The 21,514-nt window shown below is 35.8% G+C and overlaps 5 protein-coding genes across 6 annotated transcripts; 2 read left to right on the top strand and 3 right to left on the bottom strand.

Moving 5' to 3' along the window:
• The first annotated feature begins 1,665 nt into the window (after positions 1 to 1,665).
• LOC143450067 (uncharacterized) lies at positions 1,666 to 2,831 on the top strand. The gene is made up of 4 exons (XM_076950471.1): positions 1,666 to 1,743; positions 2,103 to 2,282; positions 2,399 to 2,584; positions 2,704 to 2,831. The coding sequence occupies exons 2-4, from the start codon at positions 2,223 to 2,225 to the stop codon at positions 2,791 to 2,793; spliced, it is 336 nt and encodes a 111-aa protein (XP_076806586.1). The 5' UTR covers positions 1,666 to 1,743; positions 2,103 to 2,222; the 3' UTR covers positions 2,794 to 2,831.
• A 717-nt stretch (positions 2,832 to 3,548) lies between these two features.
• LOC143450066 (uncharacterized) lies at positions 3,549 to 4,279 on the top strand. Its single transcript, XM_076950470.1, has 3 exons — positions 3,549 to 3,728; positions 3,827 to 4,006; positions 4,121 to 4,279. Exons 1-3 carry the CDS (start codon positions 3,573 to 3,575, stop codon positions 4,202 to 4,204), a joined length of 420 nt encoding a protein of 139 aa, XP_076806585.1. The 5' UTR covers positions 3,549 to 3,572; the 3' UTR covers positions 4,205 to 4,279.
• A 593-nt stretch (positions 4,280 to 4,872) lies between these two features.
• On the bottom strand, positions 4,873 to 10,311 carry LOC143450222 (origin recognition complex subunit 2-like). 2 transcript variants are annotated; one of them, XM_076950674.1, is made up of 16 exons: positions 9,289 to 10,311; positions 8,918 to 9,085; positions 8,750 to 8,846; positions 8,542 to 8,637; positions 8,350 to 8,399; positions 8,213 to 8,270; positions 8,031 to 8,145; positions 7,776 to 7,839; positions 7,430 to 7,595; positions 7,276 to 7,363; positions 6,984 to 7,116; positions 6,762 to 6,870; positions 6,529 to 6,666; positions 6,145 to 6,408; positions 5,944 to 6,062; positions 4,873 to 5,293 (listed from the first exon to the last, which is right to left on the bottom strand). In XM_076950674.1, the coding sequence occupies exons 2-16, from the start codon at positions 8,984 to 8,986 to the stop codon at positions 5,210 to 5,212; spliced, it is 1,650 nt and encodes a 549-aa protein (XP_076806789.1). In that variant the 5' UTR covers positions 8,987 to 9,085; positions 9,289 to 10,311; the 3' UTR covers positions 4,873 to 5,209. The 2 variants fall into 2 exon arrangements, with proteins under 2 accessions (XP_076806789.1, XP_076806788.1); XM_076950673.1 differs by lacking the exon at positions 8,750 to 8,846.
• LOC143449801 (transmembrane emp24 domain-containing protein 4-like) lies at positions 9,700 to 10,893 on the bottom strand. The gene is made up of 4 exons (XM_076950131.1): positions 10,313 to 10,893; positions 10,221 to 10,254; positions 9,934 to 10,003; positions 9,700 to 9,743 (listed from the first exon to the last, which is right to left on the bottom strand). Exons 1-4 carry the CDS (start codon positions 10,891 to 10,893, stop codon positions 9,700 to 9,702), a joined length of 729 nt encoding a protein of 242 aa, XP_076806246.1.
• Positions 10,894 to 12,648: 1,755 nt separating this feature from the next.
• Positions 12,649 to 21,475, bottom strand: LOC143450709 (glutamate receptor 1-like). Its single transcript, XM_076951363.1, has 16 exons — positions 20,986 to 21,475; positions 19,156 to 19,278; positions 18,842 to 19,045; positions 18,160 to 18,277; positions 17,828 to 17,962; positions 16,455 to 16,604; positions 16,064 to 16,254; positions 15,759 to 16,001; positions 15,359 to 15,682; positions 15,233 to 15,287; positions 14,879 to 15,113; positions 14,617 to 14,768; positions 14,093 to 14,284; positions 13,638 to 13,742; positions 13,217 to 13,484; positions 12,649 to 13,127 (listed from the first exon to the last, which is right to left on the bottom strand). Exons 1-16 carry the CDS (start codon positions 21,436 to 21,438, stop codon positions 12,953 to 12,955), a joined length of 3,123 nt encoding a protein of 1,040 aa, XP_076807478.1. The 5' UTR covers positions 21,439 to 21,475; the 3' UTR covers positions 12,649 to 12,952.
• Positions 21,476 to 21,514: the final 39 nt, after the last annotated feature.

Raw genomic sequence — 21,514 nt, 5'->3', positions numbered from 1 at the left:
TCACACCGCAGTCGCTTTTCTGTTAAATTTTGTTAATATTTATAAGATTAATGTAGATGGGGATAAGGCACTTCTCACTCAAATTTTTGCGAAAGTTATTATCAATTTTCAAGTTAAAATGTATTACTAAAAACAATACCAACATAAATTAGAGATTTACACAAAAAACATATTTTACAGACACAGTCAATGACATCATAGTTTACATACTGATAGAAAACATAAAAAATTGCACAAAATATATGTAGCCCTATAAAATAAACCGTGATTTATTAACAGCATTTTAAAATTATTCACTTGCTAAATGCAATATAAGTTGTTATGTTAATGTTTAACAAAAAGAGAAATTAAGGGCAATTTACGAATGTTTTATTTCACGTAGTAAAATGACTAAACATGAAACGAATACTATCTGGTGTAAGTTTTAAGCTGATGAATTGTATTTTGCCAAATTAAAAATCCGAAATTATATAGGTAAGATTATAGCCTATAAGTAACAAGAGAACTTTTTGAATTACTGGAAAATTTGATAAATAAAAAACAAGGTTAATTTTTAGCAACGTTTGGTTAATTTGTCTTCGCGACTGTTTTTATCGTATCTCAAAAGCAGCAATGACAAACATTTTTCTTAACATAAGTTTATTGGTAATTGCCTTGAGCAATGACACGGCAAATATTAATGTTTGGTAACAAACTGATTATTACGCGAAAGTTTAGGCAACATCTAGCGGTAAGTTTATTTTTGGCAGCTTCGTATTTTTGTCAAATCATTTGGCCTTCGGACAAAACGGAATCCCTAAATAACAGCTGAAATTCCTATAAAAGAGATGAATTTCAATCATACTGCACATTTGAATAATATACTTGTATTATTCAGTTCAATCTTACAATATATCCTACAAGAAAAAGTTGGTTGTTCATCATCATGAAAGAAGTTCTAAGAGGAGCATTGATTTGTCTCCTCTTCTACGCATGCGCAGTTTCGTCGCTTATATGCCGCTCTCCAGACAAAAAAGACTACAGCTCGTATGAGCCGGTTCATCGAGTTGGTGTCTACTCCAAAGGATCTGTTGTCACCTACAAGTGCGACCGAGGCTACGTTTTACATGGATCGAGTAAAAGAACTTGCTTGAGCTCTTTTCATTGGTCTGGTCAGGCACCTCGCTGCATACGTAAGCTAGAAGTTTGTTTTTTGTTCTAGTCACATACTTGTTCAAGTAGTTTGAGAAATAAAATAAATCAAATATTTAAACTATCCAAAGTCACAAAATATACTTTGGTGCACAGCTGGTTGCTACAAACCTAAAGATCCAGAATACGGTTCAATCTTATCTGCTACAAAGTTGATATATTCTTATGGACAATACATCACCTATTCATGTTACAATGGTTACCGTCTACATGGAGATGCAATTGTATATTGTCGTCGAGGTTATGGCTGGTCCCACGTTCCAACTTGCCAAGGTAAGGACAGGTTGATATTTACAGCAAGATTACATCGATATATTTCCGTTGTATAGAGAGTTATTCATGTCATTCTTTCAGGCATTAGACAAGCCAACAATTGCCCGCACAGACGAGCGCCTGAGTACGGTTATTACGCCCAACAAGCTGACAAAACAAACTGGTATTCCGGCGATGTTGCTTACTATGGTTGCCAACTTAATTACATTCTACGCGGTTATCAAACCTCACGATGCCTAGATAATGGCAGATGGCAATATGATGTTCCGATTTGTGATCGTAAGTAAAACGAAAGTTTTCTAACTACTTTAAGTTTACATGAAAGTTGCTATACAGCAAAGCGTACGTGGCCTACAGTTTCTCAGTAAGAACGTCCACAGTTACAGGAAATGTTTGAAAGGTTTCAGATTTGATGTGGATCACTTGTTAAGTTGTTTTGGAAGCCTATTGATATTTGTCTGTCGTATTTTTTAGAAATTTCTGAAAATCAGTTGTTAAAGTATAAAAAATAACTATAAAATCCCATTCCAGGTAAACTATATTGCATAACAGTGATCTCTTAATACAATAATATAAAATAGGTGAAATTTATCCATAACAATGTCAGCTTTAAAAAGTCTATGACCTTGTTCGTTCAGCTATTTGCCGTCGACCTTCCCAGCCTAATCATGGATACATTCGATCTGATCCACCTCACAAGGAGAGATATCAAGTCAAGGACTACATAACATACCACTGTGATCATGGATACAAACTAGATGGAGATGAAAAAGTTTATTGTACTCACAAAGGATGGTCTCACTCACCAACGTGCAGACGTATGAGAAGTTTGTTTTCGTGCACGTTGACAAATAAGTATTTTGTAAAACTAATTTGCTTTTTCTAAAAATCATATTAAATTAAGCGTGTTAATGTAGCCATCTTCATTTTTCAGGTTATTGTCCATACCGCCAGGCGCCGGAATATGGATATTATTCCAATGACCAGAAAGACAAAAAATATTGGTATCCTGGTGAATATGCTCACTATGGTTGCCAACCAAACTACATCTTGCATGGCTATTCTAGTTCCAAATGCCAAGATGATTACTCTTGGCAATATGACTTGCCAACTTGTAAACGTAAGTTTATTCATACTAATACTAACTTATAATTACGTAAAACGATCTGTCTGTCTGTTGTACATAGTGGTACTGCTAAGTTGCGTAATACAAAATATTCAAGTAATTTACTGAATAAGGTGGATGTCGTCGACCTTCCAATCCGCAATACGGATCCTTTTATTCAAATCCCTCTGACAAAGACAAATACAAAATCGACGATTACGTAACCTACAGATGCGATGATGGATATAAATTAGATGGAGATGAAAAAGTTTATTGTCGCCACAATGGATGGTCTCACACACCAACTTGCAAACGTAACATAATAAAATTGCTTGTTTTTTTGAGTTTTGTCTTAGGTGAAAATGTAGGCTACATGACATCAACATTTCACTTATGAATTTAGGTTATTGTCCATACCGCCAGGCGCCGGAATATGGATATTATTCCAATGAACAGAAAGACAAAAAATACTGGTATCCTGGTGAATATGCTCACTATGGTTGCCAACCAAACTACATCTTGCATGGCTATTCTAGTTCCAAATGTCAAGATGATTACACGTGGCAATATGATTTGCCAACTTGTAAACGTAAGTTTATTCATACTAATACTATAATCACGTAAAACGATCTGTCTGTCTGTTGTACACAGTGGTACCGCTAAGTTGCGTAATGCAAAATATTCAAGTAATTTACTGAATAAGGTGGATGTCGTCGACCTTCCAATCCGCAATACGGATCCGTTTATTCAAATCCATCTGACAAAGACAAATACGAAATCGACGATTACGTAACCTACAGATGCGATGACGGGTATAAACTAGATGGAGATGAAAAAGTTTATTGTCGCCACAATGGATGGTCTCACACACCAACTTGCAAACGTAACATAATGAAATTGCTTGTTTTCTTGTGTTTTGTCATAGGTGAAAATATAGGCAAACTAACATCCACATTTCCTCTTATTATTTTAGGTTATTGTCCATACCGCCAGGCCCCAGAATATGGATATTATTCCAATGACCAGAAAGACAAAAAATACTGGTATCCTGGTGAGTATGCTCACTATGGTTGCCAACCAAACTACATCTTGCATGGCTATTCTAGTTCCAAATGCCAAGATGATTACTCTTGGCAGTATGACGTACCAAAATGCAAATGTAAGTGTGTCGATAACTTAAAATATACAAGCATTGTATCAAACCAAAATACTGTAGCTTATATACAAAGCTTGTCTTTACACGTGTTGCTAATGCAGTGGGTTGTCGCCGGCCTTCGGATCCACGCTACGGGTCAATTTCTTCCAATCCGCCGCACAAGGATAAATACGAAATTGGTGATTACGTCAGCTACCAATGTGACAATGGATATCAACTCTACGGCGATTCAAAAGTCTATTGCCAACGTAGAGGATGGTCCCATTCCCCTTCATGCAAACGTAAATCCTTACAATCAGCAGTTTTAACAACGAGAAAAATCGTTTGAAAAGAACGTTTTTATTAGATGTTTTGCTAAAATAGACTATACCTAAAATTCCGTTTTATTTTCCTAGGATACTGCCCCAACCGTGAACCTCCGCATAATGGGTATTACCATGAAAACAATGACAAAAGGTACTGGTATCCTGGTGATATAGCTCAGTACCGTTGCAACGCCGGTTACATATTGTCCGGCTATTCAAGCTCCAAGTGCCAAGATGATTACAGCTGGCAATACGATGTCCCGAGATGTCAACGTAAGTGGATGGTCAGTCGTCTACGAAGTCTCTTGACAAACAACTTGTCACGATGTTGGCTGCATAATAGCGCCACAAAACACCAACATATGTGTGTTTCTCAGGTGGATGTTACAGGCCAAAGAATCCTCAGTACGGATCCATTTACTCCAACCCAAGAGGAAAGGACAAGTTCCAAGTCGGGGATTGGGTCATTTATTCCTGCCATCGCGGATATTACCTCTACGGAGATGAGAAAGTTTACTGCACAAACGGAGGGTGGTCTCACACACCATCTTGCGGAAGATATCCTCGAGGTAATTTGAAGTTCTTGCTTAAACGTCATACACGTAGGCTACCCAGGAAATTGCTTCTTCTGATGCTCATAATACCTTTTTGCAGCTCCAAGATATTGATGATCATGAAGGTTACGGGGATCGACAGAAGGAACATGAAATGACAACTGTTTTTTTCTTTATATTGCTTTACTGCCACCTTGTAGAATAACTAAAACTATTTGTCAAAAATTTTATTTGAACAGATCAGAAATACCAAAGTTATCAAAAATAGATTTTGTGTAATATTTCAAAATCGTAATTCATTACATAATAAACCATGAAATGCTTGGCATCATTGAATGGGTTTTTGTGTTCCGTAGTACACTTGCAAAGAGTAGTGATTGTCAAAATATTTAATACTGTACAATTATAAAAGCACCCAAGACAAAATGTTAAGGCTCCTATAAAATCGAACTGTCGACACAAAATGAGCCATAGAAGGTAGTTATTCAAGAAAAGTTTTACCTATCAAATTGCTAGTGTGCTCACCATTGACCAAATAGCCTACTAACTAGTGGAAGTAATTTAAAGCAATGATTTTTTAATACAAAAAAGATGGTGCCACTGAAATTGAAAAACAATGAAATTATCAATGGGTTTCATGTTGTTCTAAATAGTCTCGGAGTGTGGAATGATCCAATGGAACAGACAAATATTCTCCACCGTCTGGGCCCTGTAAAACCAGCAGAAAATAGAAATAATTATTTAACAAGGCAAAGCACTGATATGATTCAATTAATCAAACCAAGTGTGTGAATTACCGCAACAAACATTGAAACAAACATGAAAAGGTTGAGGCTATTTTTCCAATTTCTAATCCTAGGTTTATAATGTTAATGCAATAGCATATTTCACCAGACATACAGAGGAAAAGCCCAGTTTGTAACAAGAACATAACGCGAACAAATCCAAATCTACTAAGAATTAAACAAATAAAAACGACTTTTCCTGGCATTAAATACAACAATGGAATGAAGGCAGGTGCACATAACAAGAGCGTCAAAAAAGTTACAAATCCACACATTCACATACAATACGTATTATGATAGTTACACCTTGTGTTAAACACAAACTTTCATCACTTAAATTTGTAGTGGTTTGTAGAAAACTAAAGCGCTTATTAATTTTGCACTATGTTTATTTTTACCTAAGTCTGATACTGATATACATGATGGATATTTTCCAACTTTTTGTTTACTTTTTATTTGTTATTATTTTCCTAGTCTGTTCCATAAAATGGGTTCAAATCAAGTAACCTTGCAAGGAGTAATGTAGCGTAATGCTAATCACTAAATTTCAAGCCTCAAGTTACCGCAGCATTACCTTTCTTATTTGAATAAGTTTGTGGTCAAGAAATTCTGTCAAATGCGCACGAAGAGTGAGTTCACTGTTTACCAAGAAAAGTTCCCGACATTTTTGGTACAAATCAGTAAAGGAGAAATCTGAAATAAAATAACACATAGTATTTACAAACCAGAGAAAACTACTGATCAAAAACTCTGAAGCTACCAACTATAAAACAACCTTCTTTGACAGTGTCAGCATCATCGTTATCTTCCAGTTCATGCTCCGTGAGAATACGAAAGACTCCTCTCGCATTTGAAGTTAAACTTCTTGCCACATGAACAAGTCCACTTAAGGCGAGAGCGGCACCGTGTGAACCCATTCCTGGTCCGGCACCAGTCAACAAAAGTGACCCTTCATAAGAGGTCTCTTCATCATATGAAGCATAATTTGTGACATCATACCACAGCCAGTGGAAACGAGAAAGCTTTGCTTGGTCCCAAACTACACAAAAAAGTAACTGCAGTTGATCATGTTTATAGAAATATCATGTCTATGATCTATCTTATCTATCAGTACTTCGTTTTATCTCATCTATGATCATTTATGATTACATCATCTCACTTAAAGCAGCATTGATATGATCAATTGATGCAATAATATGAACATGTGGAAGCTCGGCAAGATGGCTCAATATGGATTGGGTTCGTGAGTTCCTCAAACTGATTCCATCAATATTATGAATGACCAAAAACAGGCTTTCTGTAAACATGATAACTACTGTATCACTAATCTTCTCCATAGACCGTGTTTGAAAACATCACATTCCACGTTAATTTTTTTCATATTTCCAATACCTTGTGATGAACTTTCTTTTCCGAAATACTGTTGCAGTATTTCCAGTTGATCCTCTGGATTTTGTGTGTGTGGTACTTTTATGATCTCATCACAAATGTGGGTTAAAATCTAAAAACAATTTAATATCTATTTAATTGCTTGCTTTGAAAATTTATGAATATTTGAATATACTGAAATGAATATATGTTTGTTAAATAGTTCCATGAAAAATTTCTCCTTACAGATTTTATAGACAGAGCTGGAAAAAATCCATTCACAACTAGTTTATTCTGTGCAGCAAGTTTATCTGAGCAGAAAGCATGAATTAGATCTTTCTTTGATCCCAGCCCATGAAGTAATATATTGAAGTTGTTACTATTAAAACAACAAAATCAATGTTAGTTTGAAGAACTGTCCCTTTTTGACGAGGAGACATGGTTTACATTTATTGTGTTACAATCAGTGAAACTACACAGTGGTCACAACTTTATAACTAACACCCATTAAATTCGTAACAAACACACAAATACTTACCATAAATAAAACATCCACTTTTTGTAACATTGTCTGTATGTTTCAGATAATTTTTTCTGAGCACTTTCAATTGCTTGAATACTTTCAACTAAATTAAAAGTTGAATTATATCATTTTGCGAGTTGATGATGATGTATATACTTGTTCCCACTACCTTTTTGTGACTTGTCTCTGTGCTTTAGAAGAGCCCTTGATAACTCTTCTGGAGCCATGCGGGGGTTTTTTAATTTCTGAAGAGTCCGATCCGATGTCTTACATTGACGTGAATGAGATTCCTTTTCACCATCATGAGCATCAAAATACAGTTCTCGCCCTGTTGGCTTTTAACAACAGTGACAAATATTGAACATAAAAGGTCAATTAATGCTTTCAATGCTGAAATTACTTGAAAAAACACAAATCTATAACTACAGGTAAATGTTCATAAAAAAGTTACAAAAATTCAAAATAGTTTCAGTATGGTCAATCAACTTTTAAATATGATATCATTTTCAACTTACGAGCTGCAGCCTGTTAGATGACCGCAATGAAGTTTTGTTACACTTGGTTTCATTATTTGATGCTCTGCCATATTCATTAAGTAATTAAACGTAACGTAACTGTGGTTTGCAATTAAAAGAACCATAGCATATCTAATTTCACATTGTGTAATTGTTGGATACAAAAATATATCTTTTCACATAAATGTAGGAAAGAATTTGAATATGTGGTATCTCGAAGTATTTCAAAAGCAAATATACACCACAGCAACATACTGTTCTGCATATATCTCTTCATCTGAACTTGAAAATTTCTCATCAGACGATTCACTTTCAGTTGAAATTGAGTGAACATTTCCTCGCAGATGATGCTTCGCTTTTATTCGTTTTTCTGTTTAAATTACACACAAATTACAATTAAGAGCTATGCAAAAAAACAGCAACCACAACAAGCATACCGCTCAACCGTGTTTTTCTGTTAGTATTATCAGCTTGGGAGCTCTGGCACTCTTCTTCCTGCAATATGAATTTTTATGAAGGCATGTTTTAGAAATTGATTGTAGAAGGTGAAACTGCTGAGTAGAAAGTCACATACGGTTTCTTTTTCTCTTTGTTTCATGCGAACTTTCATTGCAGACTCTTCAGCTTTAATTACAAATATATATCAACTTAGGCTGGTGTAAAAATGCAATAAAAAGCTTAAAATGTAACAGCATTGGATTTCCAATGTCCTCCGTTAATGACATGGCAATGCACTCAATTGCACTGAAAATGGATTTCTACCCACCAAACTTTGTCATCTGTGCATTCCTCTTTGGAGTTTTGAACGAGTATACCTGAGTGCCACACTGTGAAACATTTTCGTCAAACAGTTCAACGGCACCTAAAAAGATAAAGGAATAACACCCTCAAATGCAGCATTTAATGTTAGGTCTTGCTAATTATTCCAAAATTAATCTTTTTCATATTTCTAGCCTTACTAATGATTAATATACCTCCAGAGCATTTGGTAACATATGGAATTTTGATTTTTCTGATTAATAGTTTTAGGAAGCAGTTATCTTGAAACAGTTCCTGTTTGAACAGCACTGCCTGTATTCGAGAGCATTGTACTATGACCAGCAATAATGAAATAGTTAAACCGAATACAAACAATGATTTACCAACAACAGAAAGCAATTCTTTGTCTGATTCATCTTGAACACTCCTTTTTGTCCCTGTGTTTTGTTCATTCTTTTTTTTTGGTGGTTTTGATGTCAAACTGTATGCATCTTCTTTGGTCTCAGCAAATGCTTTTGCCAGCTGATTGGCAGACTTCCTGACATTTCCACCTAAATCAAAATTACTTGTTGACACCTGACTAAGAACAAATTAGACTAGATATGATAACACTACAATGTTTAAAGATTGTTGTCTCAAACAGCAACAGCTTCATTTCTTTGAGTTACTACTTAAATTTAAGTATCTCTAAATATCTTACTCATAATAGAAGTAATGGATTTACAAAACTATCAAACATTGTATTTGGTCATACGTTTCTTTTTTGCTACAATTCCTTTAATCAGTGTCCCAACATCTTCATTTGCAACATAAACAATAGGTACAGTTGCCATGTCAGTAGCGTTTACAATCCTGCCACACAGATACAGAGCAATTCTCCATATAAAGTAACCTTCTTGTGTTTTAAAATATCTGCAAAATCTGATGTACTGGTATTTTAAAATAATTCTCTTTCATCGTAGAACACACAGATAGCAAAAAACCATATACTGTACATGCAAATGTAGAATAAAATCTTTATCTCATAGTGATAATCAACACAAAAATTTCACCTACAGTTTTGTGATGATAAAAGTACAAAGACGAACATAAAGGCAACAATCACTCAAAAATATCTATTTATTGCAAAAAAAACATTAATCATTGAAGACAATTGGGGCAAGACTTAATCTTCCAACTTGGATAAAACAGCTATTGCACAAGTTTGATCTTTTTTCGAAATTGTGTATTTTATCAGTTTATATTTAACATCTTATAAAAATTTATACACACTTAAAAGGCAAAAACTGTTATACAAATGGTCACATATAACTGGAATTCATGAGACTGAAATACTCACAGCTTAATATTTTGAAGCAATTAATATAAAATAGAAATTGAATACATAGCTATTACTCACCGTCACTGATGTTAGTGACAACATTAAAATATGAAAAAGAAATAAAATCGTTTGTCACTGAAACTGCCAGCTGATCATGGATAATTAATCAGCCTTTATGACACACTGTTCAACGCATTTGCCAGCATAAACTGAAAAGTGGTATAGAAAAGAAATTACAATGCAAAAATCTACATTTTGGCAAGAAGCATTATTACACTAAACTTAAACAATGATCAAATATTTTTACATGATAATCACAAATGTTTTTTTAACACAACTCTTGGCAATATCATAAAATAACTCACCCAGACAAAACAGGAAAACATAACAGAGCATACTCTGACACAATATATAAACACATGGTACACAGGTTGCGTAACACAGCAAAAATACTTACACCAGTTTCTTTGCCTTGAAAAATTCTTTAAGGTGTGACATTTGCCAAATTCCAGAGATAAATAATGTAATTAGTTGAGCCAAAAACCACCAAAACATACTAGAATTTGTTTGCTCATTTAGTATTCTAAATATGTTTTCACGATAACGATGATACTCTTGTTCTTGTTGTATATTTATAAGTTGATCTATAAGTTCTTGTATTCGCACCTCTAAATTGCTTACTTTTTCTTTTTCTGCCATCTCTTTGTAATCAGTGACATGTTCTCCTATCTTTAGGTCAAGAAATACTCGAATCATATTGGCTGACGACCGTGACCAATCGGATGTGTTGCTGGAAAGACAAATTTGTTGTTCACCAGATGCATAGGTTGTAAATGTAAAGGAGTCGTTTGATCCAAAGTTTCTTGCCACAATAGTTTGGCCGTTAGGATCTATCACATGAACACGCATGCCAATTTCAGGTGAACAAGGAATAAATACATTATCTTTCTCATCCCATGTTTGCATTCTGTATGTTGCTAGCACCATAATATCTTCTGGTATATCTTCAATAAAACATTTTTTTTCCGACAAACCCATGTGAAAATATAACGCAGACGTTACAGGCACCAGCCCAATAGCAATAAAATATAAATAACATTTGAACATAGCTTGTTATTTTAATTCTACAATTTCTAAAATAAAAAATTAAGCAAAAGCTCATAAATAACTTGTAATATAAATGCTATACCATATTTAGCCTGTAATCTACATGTTATGGGTACAGGGTATAACCTGATATATACATATATACTGCTCATTGTTCAATCATAAAAGGCAATTAGGCAAATATATATATGCGATATCTATATCCTAGGCCGGTGCTTCTAAACCATTCCATGCTTGCAGATCATAAGAAATATAGAGAAATGCTTTTCAGACTGGTAGAATAAACGTATATGTATTGCCAAGATCTACAACGAATATGACAGTTTGAGTTACATAACTGTACTATAGAATTTAACAGGGCTTAAAGATGATGTGCATGGATGAAAGACAATTTTAAACATCATTGAATTGGTTTTTCATAATGCAGAACAAATTCAGAAGTGCAGGATTTACGTTTAGTTACCATCAGTACAACTGAAACATCAACAGCATGTGCGTTATGTTTATATGTTCATTCACACAAAGATGGCTTTGTTTTGTTTTACAATGAACTTAACCATTTCCCAGTGACCATTACGAGGCTTTTTCTATTTTAATGATCACATCACAACGAAGTATCTGAATAAACCGTGACGATTTTCGATTTACATTTATTTCACATTGAATGCATGGTGTTGTCATAAGCAAAAAACAAGCATTGTTTTGACGCTTATTTCAAGTCTTTTTATTTTATTTTATTACTTTGCATAATTCATGTCAGGATTAAAAACGTTGCATTGTAACTAAAAATGTTATATGTGATAGGGTTTATTTCATATCATACTTATACTGACCAGGACTGCAGAGTATGGTAGTTTTCGCCAAGATCATGGGTGTGCAAGGAAGCAGGTGGCGTGGCCAACTGCAACTCGTGGCCCAAGGCTGCCCGGCGTTTTTTTAGGCAAGGTGCAGCCCTATACGATAGAAATCGGGGAAAAAATCAGTGTTTCTCCCCTTTTTTAGAAATATCAGTCTTAAACACTAATTTTGCAGTGTAAACGGGAGCAAAAGTTAGTGACTCCTTTTGTTTTTCTGTAGACACCGGTTTGCACTGCTGTGCAATGCCGTTTTATAAAAAAATCTTGTGTGTGCTCTTGCCATACTCTGCAGTCTGGCTACTGACCGACCTAAGGGTCAAGGATTCGGTAACATGAAGTATATAACTTTTGTGGCAAAATATTAATACAAACCGGAATTTCAAAAACAGTAATCTAGGCTAGGGCCTTTTCGCGGTCTACTGTTTAAAATCGTACGCAAATTTGGGCTAGGCCTAGGCTAGTCTAAGCTATCCCACGGATTTCAGCGAATGTAGATTTTCAACGCACATACAAATATGTTAGTATTTTCAGGCTAGACTTATATGTTTGGGACACACGCCGCAAATATACAGTTTTTGCCGGTGACAAACATCCTGCCCTCGCTACCCAGGCAACATGTTAAGTTATGCGCAAAACTTACCACTATGCAGGTGGTACAAACTTAGCATGATTCTAAGCATTTTGTTGTCATTTTTATTACGCGCAAAGCAGTCAACCATGACATCACCTGTATTTACAAATAGACATCGAAATTACGGGAAATAATTCGGTATAATTGAAAGGTTGATTATTTTGTAGCTTTTTATCTATGATCTATCAGTCAGGACACATTGTGATTTCAGAAACTACTCTGAATTTATTCTTGAAAATGTGTAGGGCAAGCAACACCATATTCCGCCTGATCATTGACAGTAGGCCTGGATCATCAAAGAGCGAACAAAACAAAACTGTGGTAAAAGCATTCAGCTCACACAAGATGCTCAAAAGTAGTCTTGTTAATAAACCAAAAGGTTTTCATGCTACAGGTTAACACAAAATTGAACTAAACGAAGATACATTAGCTGGCCTGAAACACACTACGTTGTTTGGGCGAAGAGACCAAGTTAACAAATTCCAAAATTGCAGGAGATCAATTAATTCATAAAATCCGGGTACAAAACAACAGAAGAATCCTTGCATTCTCCTACAGTTGGTTCTGAGATAGACTGTCCTGGACGAAGGTTACGAGCGTTATCGGAGCTAGTGTAACGTTTCCATTGATCAGGTTCGATTTCACCCTTTGGAGTAACTTTCTGGCACTTTCTTTTTCTGCAAACACATAAGTAAAATAGCTTGATGTAAAGTGCACGTTAAAAATTAGTAAGCTATCGCGAAAAAAGTTGGTATGACTTTATCACCTAAGTTTCCTTGATAATAATTCTCTGCATTTTCTAAACGGAAGCCAGTTTTCTTTTGCGTCGCATACAAGTCTTCCCCATCGGATCTGCAACGCTCGCTTTACATTTGATGGCTTTTTAGGGTCGGTGTAATCTATATCAGAACACGCAGCTACCAACCATTCAAGTGCAACAACTACCATACTGATTATAGCTGCCCCTGTTAGCATATCAAATACACCAGCAAGACTTGCGTAAGTAAGGGAAACATAGGACTCTTCTTCAATATCTGAAAATACAGGACAGTAAACACTGCGTAAATGAGCAGCAACAGCATGTTTTATCCCAATATTTAATGTCTAATGTTTTAGTAAGTATACAGACTGAGCGATGGCTTAGAAAATAAATATTTTTACAAGTTATGCTTTCGATACGACAAAACCTGCATTAAAATCGTCGCATCGAAGAGGTTGATCGTAGTATTCAGCTTTCAATGAGTTCAAGTAACCGTTTTCTCGAAAGTATTCGATTTTCTTCGAAATTGACTCTAAAATACATGAAATCAATGAAAATAACTGAACAAGTATAATAGAAATACGGGCGGTAATATTGGAAATAAGTTAGCAAGTCTGGCTGCAAGACTGCTACCAGCAGAGTATCTAACGTTGTTTTACATAACGTAGCAATTGCATGCGAACTTCACGTCGGAACAAACCCAATACCGCAAGAATTGTCCTAACCACGAGAATATCATATTTTGTAAACTTCAATTGTTCAGGTCCACCTCGTGTATTGGGTTATTCCGGCTTTTTGTACTAGGTTAGGTACGCATTCGCTATAGGAATGAATAACACAAGTAAGAGAAGTGACTAATACTTAAAATTGCTGTTTACCTACTTGTATATGGAGAGTTTTTGCGCAAAGCTATGGAGTTTGAAAACTGGCCAAAGCCCAAAGAAACAGATCTCAGACGACAATCGGATGATAGTTCTGAGATGTGGTCAAGAAAAGCGCTGTCCCAAATAAATGCGATTTTTCCAGCTAATACCTTTTGTAGAGCATGTACCTTTCCATCAAGTAATGATGTCTCTAAATAAAGCGTTTTACAGTTTAGGGTGTTTCAGGAACAAACTTTGTCAGACAAGAAAATAGAAATCATACCTGATATGGTATGATAATCTTTATCCTCGGACTGAGGAAAGTCTTTGCATGACTTAAAATCGCTGGAGCCTCGGTTACCGAGCTAGACTTTGTGCAAGTTTCGATTGTCACACATTTTTACTTTATTTCCTGATTTTTTTATATAACTTAGTATTGCCCAAATTTAGAACTATCCACTAGGTCCACTGAACAGGAGGACCTAAATATCGTTAGCAAAGTATAGAAAAAACTGAATTAAAACAGATTTTTTTAAACCGTACTTGGATTACGTAACATCACTTCGTATAGCTTTTCTGCAATAGGAAAGCTGGATGACGTCAAAACGTTATTGATCAAACTATTACTAATCGTTCCAGGCAAAACAACAGATTGTTGAGCAAGTTCATGAGCATGCAAAAGGTGTGATGAAGTCCTGCGCAAAAACTAACAACTGCATTATTGCCTTAAGTTTGAAGTTGCGTTGTTTGATTTGGAAGTCTCTATGCATTAATGTATTATGTTGTATTAAAATTCTAGTCTTACGTGGTCTGCGTTACAAAAGTGACCATGTTTGCAGTGTAGGATGCCACGAAAGTGACGCCCACCATATACCAAATAGCGGCAACAGCTCTTCCGGAAGGAGCACGTGGTACGCTCTCTGGGCTCTGCCAGAGTAGGGCGGCAAATGAAAAATACAGCGCATTGCTAAATGACATCTGGCGTTGAGCACGATTTCGTTTCCCTTCAGCTTCATCTAAATCGTCGTCAGTTTCATTACCTGCAGTAGTTTGTTAATGGTTTAAACTCTTATTTTCTTCCTTTTAAATAGTAGACAGCATATATGTGATATCAATGTATAGTCATTGTCAATTTACGTACTGATTACAACAAACGTACCTTTTGTTTTCGATGGCAAAACTATCAAAGCATTCTGTCGTGAACCTTCACGTTCCTGAAAACGCTGACTTTATCAACCCGTTAAGGATGGACATAAAGGCTATTTTGACATTTTATGTACAATACCTGCTTTTCTACTGTTGAGAAAGCAGACGACCGTCTCCTTAGCAATGCAGTGGACGATTGCCTGGAAACGATAGACATCACACTACTGCGTCGAAGCTCGTGCTGGATGGTAGCTTCTTCTGCTTCATCACTTTGAAAGTAGCTCCCATGGGCTCCATATGGACTTAAGTGAGAGGCCAAGGCGAGGTAACAGGCAACCATGAAGGCAGTTACAGCAATACCAGCCCAAAGAGTCCATTGAAAGGGCAATAAAAAAGCAGATCGATTGTATCCGGACAAGATGCCACCAACAGATTGAGTGTCAACGAGATATTTCAAAGACGTCTGAAAATGAAAAATGTCTTCGTCCGTTACGTGTTCAAGGCGACTTGCTCAAGAAGAAAAAGTATTTTTTCTCAACCTGGAAGAGCACCGGACCAAAGTCGATAAACTTTGCACGTTCGCTGGTGATCGTTATCGGTGCAAGCGCCAGGTCTGCTCTTCCTGCTACCAATTCTCCGACCAATCCACTCCAACGACCATTAAATGAGTCCCGAGTTCCTATCATTTCACTGGACAACACTTCGATTGTATAATTAAATTTAAGTTCTTTTTTCAACGCTCTTAACAACTCAAATCCATAGCCGCTGAATTTTGCTGTATCCTGCAATGCAATGCCATTTGTTAAACTATTTTTAGATGATCTTACTTCACTTTAATTCTCACATCTATTTTCAAGTCTTGACCCTCCATCCGATAAGTTCTGCTGACTGATGTGAACGGTGGTGAATCAATGGTGATTATCTTCAAAGTATGAAACTTGAAATCCGGGTCACGGCGTGAAACGGAAGAAGCGTTTCCAATTAGCCTGATCATATCACGATTCAGTGTCAAGTTTCTATATGGACTCCACGACCCTTAGCGATAGAAGCAAATATATACATGTATAAGCGATGAGAATGTGTATCCCTTTCATAGATATGAAATATGACCTGCTGTTCAGAACAAAATATATAGGCCTACAGTGATTGAAAAAAGTGAAACTTTTATGTTGAATCATTATTAAGTGTTATGTATTTAGAGTTCGTGCAAAAAAGATTTTCGAAGTCATGCTTACCAACCAATTTCCATGTCTTATTTTGTAAATTCATCACGTCTAATAAATGAACTGTGTCATTTTCAAGGGTCCCGGTGTCATTTCCAACTTCTTGAGTTTGGTTTACATATGACTGTATAAAATTTAACAAATTCCTCCCAAATGTCCAGCCTGTAAGTAAAATAGGCGCCGTTAAAAACTCATCCTGCCATACAATCTTCATAACCTCACAAGGTGATAACGGGACTATCTATATCAATTTTTCTCAAACTGTTTGCCGCGGAACTTTTTGGAAAATAAGCTATCTCTATTACAAATAGGCATGTAGGCAAGCATACGAGACTTGAGTGTGCACTACCCATTGGATAACTGATAATATTATTGTATTTGCCTTGCTGATGAAGTAAGGGTCATTGTCACGTTATGATTGTATTGGATTGTTTTGTAATAATTTATTTTTAAACAAGACGTTCATCTTTCACCATGTTGACTTGCGCCCTGAGTAAAAAAAGGGAGAGACTTCTTGATATTGGCGACGAAATGCGGGTGTGTTGGGCAAAGACGGAAGCTCGTTACAATCTTATTTGTTCCCAAAAACAGGCAAACCCATCGCATTAAAATTTACAGAAAAAAAATATTTTAAAGCAAGTTTGTTTTTGTAGTAAGTGTGCATGTAATTGTGCATATATCTAATCTACATAGCCCAGGGCTTCCCAAACTGGGGGTCGCGACCCCGCAAGGGGTCGCGTAACGAACGTCAGGGGTCGCAGAGCGTATACCAATTTTACACGAAGTACAAAATACAATCAAAACAAAATATCGTTCCAGCCTAATCAACATTAAAACCGCCTTGAGACCAGCATTAGCAGATGTTCAGCCACGGCTGGACTTGCTTTGTAGCAGAAAGCAGTCGCACCAATCACACTGAATAAATGTGTGTGCTTTTTTTGTTTCCAGTGGCCTACATATGTGTAAAGTAGTAAGTAGGCTTTGAGTACTGGTTGCTTGAATTCAGTCTTTGCATCTCAATAAATGTCACTAATGACAAAGGTATATTTCGCACTGCTAATCAATTTAAACGTGAAGGGTCGCGGAAAACTTCAGAAGTTTGAAAGGGGTCGCGAGCAAAAAAGTTTGGGAAGCCCTGACATAGCCTATCTATACATACACAGCAGCTACACCAAAACCATTATTGCAAAAATTTGAATTTGTGGGTAATTTCGATGGCGATATGGTAAGATAATTTTGACAGTTAGGATTCGTTTTGTGAATAGGCTAGCACTAAAAAAAGACAAAAAATACAAAAATTTTATTAGTAGGGCTATGCCTAAGGACCCTTATTGAAGTTGCTGGGATTATTTTGACGTTGTAAATAAAGTAGAAACAAGTAATACTTGTCGAATTGACCGAAGGTGTAGTTATGGAATCGTTAAAGGTTTCCAATAGCATTTTAAATCCATGAGCGAATGCCATCATACTGTAAGCGTAGCTGGCTTCCAGAACATTGAGTTCAGCAAACGAGTTGTTATCTACAAAAAAAATGTTCACTATTACCTTCAAATTACAAAAGTGGCTTTTAAAATTCTAGCATAGTATTAACGGATTATCAGAAGCCGTGGCAAAAAATACCAAGGATTTTAAAATTAGTCAACCGAGATAAGTAATTATTGTAAGTCATAATTGTTATGATAAATAAAATGTTAAGCCAATAGCTAGTAGAGCTTACTACACGTTTGAAGATACTGCGCAAAGTTCGGATGTAAATTTATCCTCATGCGAATGCCAAGTAATCCTGAGTAGTTCGACAAGGTATTTTGAAGTTGATTTGTAAGAGGTGCGTCTATCTGCAAAGTATTTAGGGAAGTTACTATTTTACCGTAAGTATAGCCTACCGCTATTGGTCAGGTAGCCCTTTGTATATAGGCGGTTATAAGATATGTGAACACAATTGTTAGCTAATCACGGTTAAATTAAAATTAGACACGATTAAAATTAGAAGATAGATTTAGATTAGGTTGCTATGCTACAGCTCAAAGTTAAGTAAATTTGGATCTTTGAATCGGGTACTAGAATAGTAGGCGGCTAAGTACGTAAAACAAAATCATTCAGTAGACCTAGCATAGGATATAATTATAAAGTGTGTAAGTCGGGAAAAGCAATATTTACCATTATATAGGCTAACGAATGGGCCTTTGGCAAATCGTGCAGGCCCACTACAAGCCCCTTTCTAAGTTACCAAGTTAATATCAAGATAAATTTCTGTCAGACAAAATCGTATTTTATTGTTCAAATTTGTTGCATTGAAAGCTATTTTAACTTATTATTTATGTATTTTTACACCTAACGTATTACAGTAGACTAGAGTGTATAAGCAAAGCCACCCAATTCATTTTCGCTGTTTATCTTACTTTCAAGGAATTCATGGTGTCATCCCAGATAATCCATTGCCAGCCATAAGACAGCATTTGGCAATTGTCAGCCTCTTGCAAAAGAGGTACCACTAAACTGATTCCACACAACAGTAGTATAATGCGTTTTCCAGACTTTTTCACAGCTTGCAATTGCTCCTTGATGTTTGAAGGGGATGTCTTGACTATCCTTACACCAATTACCTTCAGAAAACAAGTTTTAAAAAATGAATTCTTTGTTGTAAGTGCGCGTTCAAACAAATGATTTAGATTAGATTTTAGGAAATAGCTTAAATCAGACGTTAAATTCTAACCTCTATTCTACGTTTTGTCTGTGTGAAGCGTTGAGCAACCCTTCGATAATTTTCTTCTTCTCCCACCAATATTTCTAACCCAGTCCATCCTAACGAAGAAACCAACGCGAGAACAGCACGAATCTATTAAGAGAAAATACAGGGAAAACAAACAAACGGATTTTCAAAACTGATGCGTGAGCAGAGCCGGATTGACCGTGATGGGCATGAGACTAAAAGGTATCAAGGGGCCGAAACGGAATTTTTTCACTACCATTTGGTACAAAACAAAATGCATACAGAATATTTACAAACAGTGTTACCTCAAACGTGTAATAAAAATGCCTTGTTAAAATGTTTAAGCAACGCATTCTCTTTAAATCATATTTAAAATCTCGATTGTTTAATAAAGCAAATGTATAAACTATGAGTTTAAGAAGTTGAACTGTGGGTTTACGTTAGGGAAATTACAGTACACGCAATTTTTATTGCTTCTTCCTTAATTGGAATCAATAAATTACATAATTCGACGACCTAACTTACTTTTATAAACCAAGGTGTTTGTTTGTTGCATTTTTTGTATGCTGCTCAGCATTCTACTGAATGTTTATATGCAGAATTGTTTCTACGGTTTAATTCTTTGTAATAGCTGTTCTTTTAATTCAATATTGTGCAAAGTAGCCTAGCTTCACCGCGCTCTACAGATGAATGCCAACTAGTCAAGTTTGGTTTTACAGAAAACTAATGATGTTAAAGATTTAAGGTCGAAATAAAGGTAGTTTTGCAACACTACCATACCGTTTGGAAATACAAGTCAAACTATGCCTAGTATAGGTTATAGCCGCAATAAACATGACATGATATTTTTTATGAATTATTTAAGTAGCTATTCATGAGTTTAAATGTGTATAAGAACGGCTCTGCCATACATACAGTAGGTTGTGTCTATCCTTCTGTAAGCACATCAGCAAGCAGCAACGGGTTGAGCAATAAGGATTTATAGCTATCCTTTTTGTACTATTTTCGATGACAATTTCAAGGAAAACGGAAATACATACTCTGTAGCAAGAACTCGAAAACGTCTAAGATGGTTCGCTCCGTAGCAGTCAGTGAAATATCGTCAAATAAGTCGTGCAAAAACTATTTTCAGTCCAAAAACGACAAAGTTAGGTAGACAGGAATAAATAAATCACAGACATTTCTCTACTCGTAAGCAAACGTTTGACAATTGGGCTAACGTAACCGTTGCAGGCCTAGGCCTGTAATAGAACAAGGGAGTTTAGTCAAAAGAAGCTACAGAATACGAGGAATCAAAAACTTAGCAAATAAATATCCTTTTTTGTTTGGGGAAAAGGTTATTGAAAAGTGACTTAAGATATATGAAAACACCGCTTTGAATTTTATTTGCAATATTCATTTAAAAAACTTGTTGTTGTACTACTAGTTGTATTTCCAAGTTCACTGAAAAATTTCTTGTAAAGGTGAGAATAAAAAATTAATTGAAAAGCCACTTAACGTCCTATAATGTTAATAATTGTTAAAAAAACAATCACCTCAACACAAATATATGATTAAGAGATGCGAAAGTTTCACACAGCTACATATTTCGTATAATAACACATAAACAAGGAAGATCAAGCTTGCAAAAGTTGATAGAAATAAGTATAAGTTAACCTTTGAGGTGCTACGTTAATCTACTACTGCTTTTATACTGCGTATACCCACTGTAAATTTCATGTTGTTTTGCATTTCACCATACAGGACTTACACATTACAGTTACCATGTATGGCAGGCTTAAAGACTGGTTTGCTATATTTACATTTTGGACGTTACCTGTCCGTACCACTTACTTGGTCATCGTAAGTACGAGTAGTTTGAACTAGCCAGGGGAAACGATCCGCTTTCAATGCTGGGTCCAATGCAAAAGGCAAAATATGGGGCACTTGCTTTGTAGCAACCAAAAACTGAAATGTTTGCATGTGGATTGATTGCTTGGGACCTATAATTGCCATGACGTTTCCATTTTTCTTGATTTCTCTAGCCATTTCATACACTTGAGTGCCCTGTACTTGCGGAAAGCTTTCGTTTCTTGCAACAATATTGTAAGATATCAACCAATCTGATGGTAGTAAGTTAGTATGATTTATATAGCTCAGCACGCAATGAGAAAGATCAACGATAATTGGTTGTGACAATGCACTGTCTACTACGCTCACTGTTGCTGTCTTCATGCTTACTGCCAATTGTATCAAACAATGAAAAAGTACTAAATCTAGCCAGAAAAACGTGCTGAATAGTTTCATTTTCTACTTTTTGTAACTACTAGCGTGGTCGTCTTATGTCTTTTTTCCTAAAGTGATAAATGATAATTCAACGATA

This window comes from Clavelina lepadiformis, chromosome 3 (genome assembly GCF_947623445.1).
Source record: "Clavelina lepadiformis chromosome 3, kaClaLepa1.1, whole genome shotgun sequence".
NCBI lineage: Eukaryota > Metazoa > Chordata > Ascidiacea > Aplousobranchia > Clavelinidae > Clavelina > Clavelina lepadiformis.
Note: the sequence above shows the minus strand (reverse complement) of the source record. Positions and strands in the feature narration are given on the sequence as shown.

Bases quoted from the DNA above. Each gene is read 5' to 3' on its own strand.
- LOC143450067 (XM_076950471.1), top strand. From the start codon at position 2,223: ATGGAGATGAAAAAGTTTATTGTACTCACAAAGGATGGTCTCACTCAC. The intron at 2,283-2,398 runs GTATGAGAAGTT...TTCATTTTTCAG, and splicing joins TCACTCACCAACGTGCAGAC to GTTATTGTCCATACCGCCAG. The intron at 2,585-2,703 runs GTAAGTTTATTC...TTACTGAATAAG, and splicing joins TGACTTGCCAACTTGTAAAC to GTGGATGTCGTCGACCTTCC.
- LOC143450066 (XM_076950470.1), top strand. From the start codon at position 3,573: ATGGATATTATTCCAATGACCAGAAAGACAAAAAATACTGGTATCCTG. The intron at 3,729-3,826 runs GTAAGTGTGTCG...TTGCTAATGCAG, and splicing joins TGACGTACCAAAATGCAAAT to TGGGTTGTCGCCGGCCTTCG. The intron at 4,007-4,120 runs GTAAATCCTTAC...TTATTTTCCTAG, and splicing joins CCATTCCCCTTCATGCAAAC to GATACTGCCCCAACCGTGAA.
- LOC143450222 (XM_076950673.1), bottom strand. From the start codon at position 9,367: ATGGCAACTGTACCTATTGTTTATGTTGCAAATGAAGATGTTGGGACA. The intron at 7,596-7,775 runs GTAAGTTGAAAA...TGTTGTTAAAAG, and splicing joins CATCTAACAGGCTGCAGCTC to CCAACAGGGCGAGAACTGTA. The intron at 7,364-7,429 runs GTAGTGGGAACA...CTTTTAATTTAG, and splicing joins CAGAGACAAGTCACAAAAAG to TTGAAAGTATTCAAGCAATT.
- LOC143449801 (XM_076950131.1), bottom strand. From the start codon at position 10,893: ATGGGTTTGTCGGAAAAAAAATGTTTTATTGAAGATATACCAGAAGAT. The intron at 10,255-10,312 runs GTAAGTATTTTT...ATATTGTGTCAG, and splicing joins TTCAAGGCAAAGAAACTGGT to AGTATGCTCTGTTATGTTTT. The intron at 9,744-9,933 runs GTGAGTAATAGC...TTTCGAAAAAAG, and splicing joins TGTCACTAACATCAGTGACG to ATCAAACTTGTGCAATAGCT.
- LOC143450709 (XM_076951363.1), bottom strand. From the start codon at position 21,438: ATGAAACTATTCAGCACGTTTTTCTGGCTAGATTTAGTACTTTTTCAT. The intron at 18,278-18,841 runs GTAAGATAAACA...AATACTTTGCAG, and splicing joins ACACCATGAATTCCTTGAAA to ATAGACGCACCTCTTACAAA. The intron at 17,963-18,159 runs GTAAGCTCTACT...TTTTTTTTGTAG, and splicing joins GCAGTATCTTCAAACGTGTA to ATAACAACTCGTTTGCTGAA.